The 6,219-nt window shown below is 44.4% G+C and overlaps 1 protein-coding gene across 2 annotated transcripts; it reads right to left on the bottom strand.

Moving 5' to 3' along the window:
* Window positions 1-2,932: 2,932 nt before the first annotated feature.
* Window positions 2,933-6,219, bottom strand: BCIN_07g03830 (hypothetical protein). Of its 2 annotated transcripts, XM_024694024.1 has the most exons (4): window positions 5,365-6,219; window positions 4,871-5,301; window positions 4,427-4,749; window positions 2,933-4,293 (listed from the first exon to the last, which is right to left on the bottom strand). In XM_024694024.1, the coding sequence occupies exons 1-4, from the start codon at window positions 5,705-5,707 to the stop codon at window positions 3,393-3,395; spliced, it is 1,998 nt and encodes a 665-aa protein (XP_024549814.1). In that variant the 5' UTR covers window positions 5,708-6,219; the 3' UTR covers window positions 2,933-3,392. The 2 variants fall into 2 exon arrangements, with proteins under 2 accessions (XP_024549814.1, XP_024549813.1); XM_024694025.1 differs by having other exon boundaries at window positions 4,871-6,219.

Here is a 6,219-nt window from a genome sequence, read left to right as displayed (position 1 = left end):
TATGAGCGTCGCTCCCTAGTGACCGGGAGCTGCATTGTAATTGGTGGCACGTGAGCAGCTAGAGAAGAGATCATGTACTACGAGTAATAGAATAGCTTCCTTTCCCCGGATTTTCAATCTGTCGATCCTTTTCTCCTTACTGGGTACTGGGTAGATTGTATCGCATATATATAAATATATCAACAGATTCGTTCACACATAAATACATATCTTGTATCATGTCTTATTTATTGTGTTGACGTTCTATTCCCATCCCTTTTTTCTTTCCTTCCCCCCCTCCTCTTTCTCTCCTTTCGTGCCGCGTTCCACTACCAAGACAAAAAAACAAAACATTCTCTCTCCAAATACTGGAGCCTACGGAAGGCGAAATGAAATGCAAGGACCGGAAAAACAAACACACGAGAATGCTGAAACCACGTGGTCATGGGGAATTATCATGATTGTGTATGGCATTGTGTATGGAACCTAGCTTACCTGAGCATACACACCCCGAAGACCAGGCACATATCACTCCACAGTGAAAATCTTCGAGCGCAGCGAGCCATGGGGGTTTGGAGGCTTGCCCCCATCATGAAGTCTACTTGTCACATGATTCACACCGACTCCACTTTTATTATCCCACGTCTTCTTCCCAATCCGGATCACAGCTGACGTCTTTCACAACCTTGAAAGACATATATATATGCCATCGATGCTGCCTATTTCCAAGAAGCCACCATCCCGCCTCAAGCGTGCATCAGAAACAAAGCAAATCTTACCTCCTGGGTACTTTCTCTCCCTCGTCTCCCACTCACTCCTCATACATCATCAAACAGCCATGCAGGCCAATCATACCTCGTACTGGAACTTGGTAGGTAATCATTTTATCCATCCTTCACATCGTTTCACCATTGTCGCATTCTTTCCCCCCTGGCGACATTGTCAGCTTCCAGATGTTGTGGTATTCTCTTCACCGTCTTATGTACCTCGCCCTTGTTGGGTATGCGTGGTGGGCATCCTTACGAGGCATGTATCTCCCCCTCCAGATATGTGCTTCCAACACAGAACAACACCAACATCTGAATTGTTTCCATTGTCTAGATTGTGTCACTACACCCAGTGATAGCTCAACATCGCTCGCATTTTGACTTTAGGCTACAGTCAATGCAAATGCAAATGCATTGCAAACATATACATCTAGGATACTCGCATTCGGTATCGCCATCGCATGAAGTTTTCAATCCTCGGCAGCCGGATATACATACGTACTTCAACATCAATTAGACGAAAATCGCGGAACCAACCCTCTGGGAACAAATATTGTTTTTCCGGCTGTCAGAATAAACAACCGAAAAATGATTCGATATCATCATTATATCTAGAGTCAGATTTAACAACCAACTGTAAGATTTCGAAATAATCATAATTTCTTAGTTGCCTATTCGCATACACTTTTCACACGTGGTCGTATTCATAAGCCCAAAATATCTGCGGACTTTACATATCTTCTATGCAGAGCGCCACCAACAAGGAAATGCACACCGATTTTTGCGGCATCGCTGTGTCGACGTAGGTTGAAGGCTCACTGTGTATTGCTGGTTTCTTTGCAAAATTGGCTAGATTTCATTTTATACTCGGGTTTAATATTTTTGGATTTTCTGGTATATTTTCTGTTTTCCGCGTTTGCCCTGCTCAGTTATTTATGTTTATGATGTACTTGTAACAGTATGTATGATATACATGCTTACATACTTTATCCCTCTACCTTCTTCAACCCCTGCTTCTTACTACATACTCAACATCTCCCTCCCATTTCCAATTTATCCTTCACTCGGGGTCTTCAAACCCTTCCCTACTTCCGTCTTTACATTCATTGCTCAATATCTTCTCCTTAGTCGCGAAGCTCACCAGGCTATACATCCACACAGAAACTATCATCTCATCCTCCTATCATTCTGAATAGGTTCTCGAGTTCTCTAAATCAAACATATATACACACTACTGAAAGTTCACAGCCATACATTCTTCAAATCGCACTAGAAGTTACCCATGATTTTTGTATTCTCTAGTGCTGGTAAAAATGAAGATATCAATTCCATACTTTTCGTTCCTCTACCATAGTTTTATTTTTCGATAGTCTCGTTCCGTATACATAATATGTCGTATTTACATTACAGCATAGAAAGTTCTTTTTTTTCCCCAGTCAATGTTTTGGCCTTTTCCTATCGTGTATTCACTGCTTCGTTGCCTATAAATATATATGGTAATACAATATATATATCTACTCCATTACCATCTACTCCTCAATCAATCGATATCATACTCCAGACTCGCATTCTCTTCCCTCTTCCCTCCCTTTGAAGTCGGGTGGGGCTGTTTGATCAAATCGGTATTGGGGATATGTTTTGTTGCATATCTAGGGATACGCACCGTGGTATGCCTCTAGTACGTACGTCTGTTACGTATAGTATCGGAACATACTAGCTCTTGCTTATTGCATACCTCAATATGCTTACCGTGGTGTGTGTAGCACTTACGTCTATTGCGTGTATATATCTACACTACATTCACTATTAGAATAAATTTTTTTGTTGTAGGTCTGGGTATACGTATCTGATTTGTCTACAACATGTACGTATATTTCGTATATCTCCACTGCGTATCGTATAGTATTACAACAAACAATCTCGTATTTGTTTCACCGCTGTATATACATATCATGATACATATCCAACCCGTAAATCCAATCCAATCCATACATCTTCACTACGTATAGAGTACTATATGATATACCGTTGATGATGGAGGAATTCCCTTGTATTTCCTAGCCTGTATCTCCGCCTCGCAAGCAGGATAATTGGTTGGAAGTCTAAATCAAGGGATGGATTTGAGATGTTGATTTACTTTCGTGTCTTGAGTTGAACTTGGGGTTACTATGTGATGTGATGTGATGTGATATGATATGATGTATTATTATATGGAGTTTGTCGTGGAACTTGGTAAGTGAAAGAGAGAAAGGAAGAGTCGAAGAATGAAAATGAAAATAGGTAAGGTGCTGTTGTGGTGGATAATTATCACGAGTATCCAGAGTATCAATTGAACTTTCTAGAACTGAACCGGTCATTCACGTATGCTTTGTATTCATAATATTTCTTCTTTCTTATTCGATCCATTCAGATATCTACTACCAACGTAAGGCTTTAAAATTGTAGTGTTTATTACTACCCCTATTATCATAGCGTATCCATATAACTAACTATGAAAAGCAGAAAAATCGCATTAAAAAGTCATGGTATCTTGCTCCAGCATGCCAGCCAGCCAGTTTTCGAAAGCAAAAAAAAAGGCAGCAACGAAAAAAAAATCAAAAAAAAATCTTCTCCTACCCAACCCTCTCAATTACTCAGACACTCCCTCTACCACCTTGGATCATAAACCTGTTTCTTAATCCAATTCTCCAACGCCACATCACCCCACTCCTCCCACACAGCCCAACACTCCTCACTCAACCCACTGACGCCCTCCCTCCTCGCCGCCTTCATCACCTCCCTCGCAACCACCACACTCGCATCTCGCACCCTGCCAATCTTCGGATAAATAAGCCCCATCATCAACTCCTCGCGATTCAAACATCCCGACAGCGCTTCCGCGCTCTGATACACCATGGCATCGGTGACTCTCGACGCCTTTGCCAAAATCGCTCCGAGTCCCAATCCCGGGAATACGTAGACGTTATTTCCCTGATTGGGATAATAGGTCGTGGAATTTTCCGACGACGACGACGATGAAGAATCGGAATGCTTGATCGTGACGGGCGAGAAGGGGGAGCCCGAGGCGAAAATTACCGTTCCCTCTGTCCAGGTAATGGCTTGTTCGAATGTACATTCTGCTTTCGTGAGGGGATTGCTGAGCGGGAAGAGAATGGGTCTGCGACCCAACCCGCCCGCATCCACACTCCCTTTCAACGCTCTCACCACCGATTCCGTAAAGACGCCAAAAGTAGCCGTTAGCCCGATCAACGCCGTCGGTTTCACATACTCGATGACTTCTTCCAGCGTCGCAAATTGATGGCCATGATTGTCATCTCGGGCGAAGATTTTCTTGTGTGCGGCTAATTTGTCGCCGCGGTCGGTGGTCACGAGTCCTTTGGTGTCGACGAGCCAGAATTTGTCGCGGGCGTCTTTTTCGCTGAGGCCGCGTCGGGTGTAGTATTCCATGACTTGTTTTGCGACGCCGACGCCGGCGGAGCCGGCGCCCATGAAGACCAGGCGTTGATCTTCGATGGGGACTCCGGAGAGATTGACTGCACCGATGTAGCTAATTGATGTGTGTTAGATTTAGAATGAAAAATGAAGAGTAAAAAAGTGGAAATTTGGGAGAAACGATATCATTTCCTAAAAGGGGGGGGGGGGGGGAGGAGAAATTAAAACGCAAAACAAAAAACACATACCCAGCTAACACCACCGCTCCAGTACCCTGAATATCATCATTAAACATTTTTTCCTTCTTGTAACGATCGAGATACTTGAAGGCCTTTTCGGATTCGAAATCTTCGAATTGCACGAGCATGTCGGGGTAGACTTCCTTGACGGCAGCCATGAATTCATCCATGAATTGCTGTTCGATTTCGGGGCCTGGACGCTTCATGCGGAGACCGAGGTAGAGGGGGTCGCGGAGATTTTCTTCGTTGGCGGTTCCGCAGTCGAGGACGATGGGGAGGGTTTGGGAGGGGTGGATTCCGGCGGCGCCGGTGTAGAGGGCTAGCTTGCCGATCTGGGAGGGGGTTAGGATTTGAGAGGAAGAAGGGGGAGGGGGCAAGGGAGGGTTGAGGTTTGAGAGGGAGGGGAGGAGATGTTTTTTATTCTTTGAGGGGAAAAGGGGGCAGGCTACGAACCGAGATTCCAACACCGTTAACACCGAGATCGCCAAGACCCAGAATGCGTGATCCATCTGTCACGACGCAAATCGAAGGATTTGGATATGGCCAATTTCTGAGGATGGTAGTCATGGATTTACGTTGTTTGATGGAAATATATAATGCTTCTGGACGGGTATATAGAGTGGAGTATTGGAGACAGACATCACCGATGGTGGGGGTATAGACGAGGGGCATGAGGGTAGCGATATTATCGATCAAGAGACGGTAGAAGAGATCTGTGTTTTGGGCTTTGATGTTGGAGAGGTAGAGGTATTTATCGATGGGGGTAGTGCGACTATTGATCATTCTCATGGCGCGGATACATTGGGTTTCGAGGCTCTCTAGGACGTGAGGGATGAGACCAGTAAGGTTTTTGTTGACTCTGTCTTCGGGAGTAAAGGAGGTACCTTTTTGCGAATCAGAAATTTGAGGGGTTGGAAATGCGAGAGAGAGAGAAGATGAGAATGTACCTTTATTCCATGCAGGCTCACGAAGAACCTGATATCCCTGGGCGGATTCTTGGGAGATGTATTCGGTATCATTGGATTGAGTGACCGTGGGATAATTCGTCTGACTATAACCTTTGAGGTGGTCAAGAGAAGACTGCTTCATGGCTGCTTCAATGGCAGCAATGTCAATGCCACCTATAGGATTCATAGCTGTATTTCTCCGACTTGTAGAAATGGAAATGCGTTTACTGATAGTGGTAGAAGAAGAACGACTTGCGACGGAATAAGTAGGAGAAGAAGATCTAGGAGTGTATGGAGTTCCGACTTCAGAACTGGATGTGCTGTAGTTATAAGAAGAAGCCATTTGAAAATAAAGTTTCCTAGACTCTACGGTAGCGCGACGAATTTAAAAGGGAAGGAAAAAAAATCTCGTGGGAGAATGTTCATCATTGATATATTTGATGGGACGACACGGTCGTTCGCAATACATTTAAGTGGGCACCTTTTCGATGGACACGGAGGTTATTCCATGATGAAGAACTGGGATCTGGAGACTCGCAGCGCGTGAGCTTTCAGAAGAAGAAAATTTGTAACAGCATGCTGGTAGTTTCGTTGGGGTTTCACTAATCGTCCGAAGAACATCGGACGGGATCGCAGGGGAACACATGCTAAGTGTTGAGATGAAGATGAGGATTTGGGTGTGAAAATCAGCTAGCTGGTTGATGTTTATTCAATACGACCCGCTAAACGGGGAGCGGGTTGTGGATATCTTTTCCCGTCTGGACCTTCCCGGACGATATTGAGTCGGATGTTAATGGCGAATGAGGATTGTCGTATTAGGTATGTAGTTAGTTTTGACATAGATAGCTGTTCTTC

This window comes from Botrytis cinerea, chromosome 7, assembly GCF_000143535.2.
Source record: "Botrytis cinerea B05.10 chromosome 7, complete sequence".
NCBI classification, from domain to species: Eukaryota; Fungi; Ascomycota; class Leotiomycetes; order Helotiales; family Sclerotiniaceae; genus Botrytis; species Botrytis cinerea.
The sequence above is the reverse complement of the archived record's forward strand: the minus strand, read 5'-3'. Positions and strand labels throughout refer to the sequence as shown.

Coding starts and splice junctions, on each gene's coding strand:
- BCIN_07g03830 (XM_024694025.1), bottom strand. CDS start 5,707: ATGGCTTCTTCTTATAACTACAGCACATCCAGTTCTGAAGTCGGAACT. Junction 4,750..4,870: donor TTAACGGTGTTGGAATCTCG/GTTCGTAGCCTG, acceptor ACCCCCTCCCAG/ATCGGCAAGCTAGCCCTCTA. Junction 4,294..4,426: donor GGAGCGGTGGTGTTAGCTGG/GTATGTGTTTTT, acceptor CACATCAATTAG/CTACATCGGTGCAGTCAATC.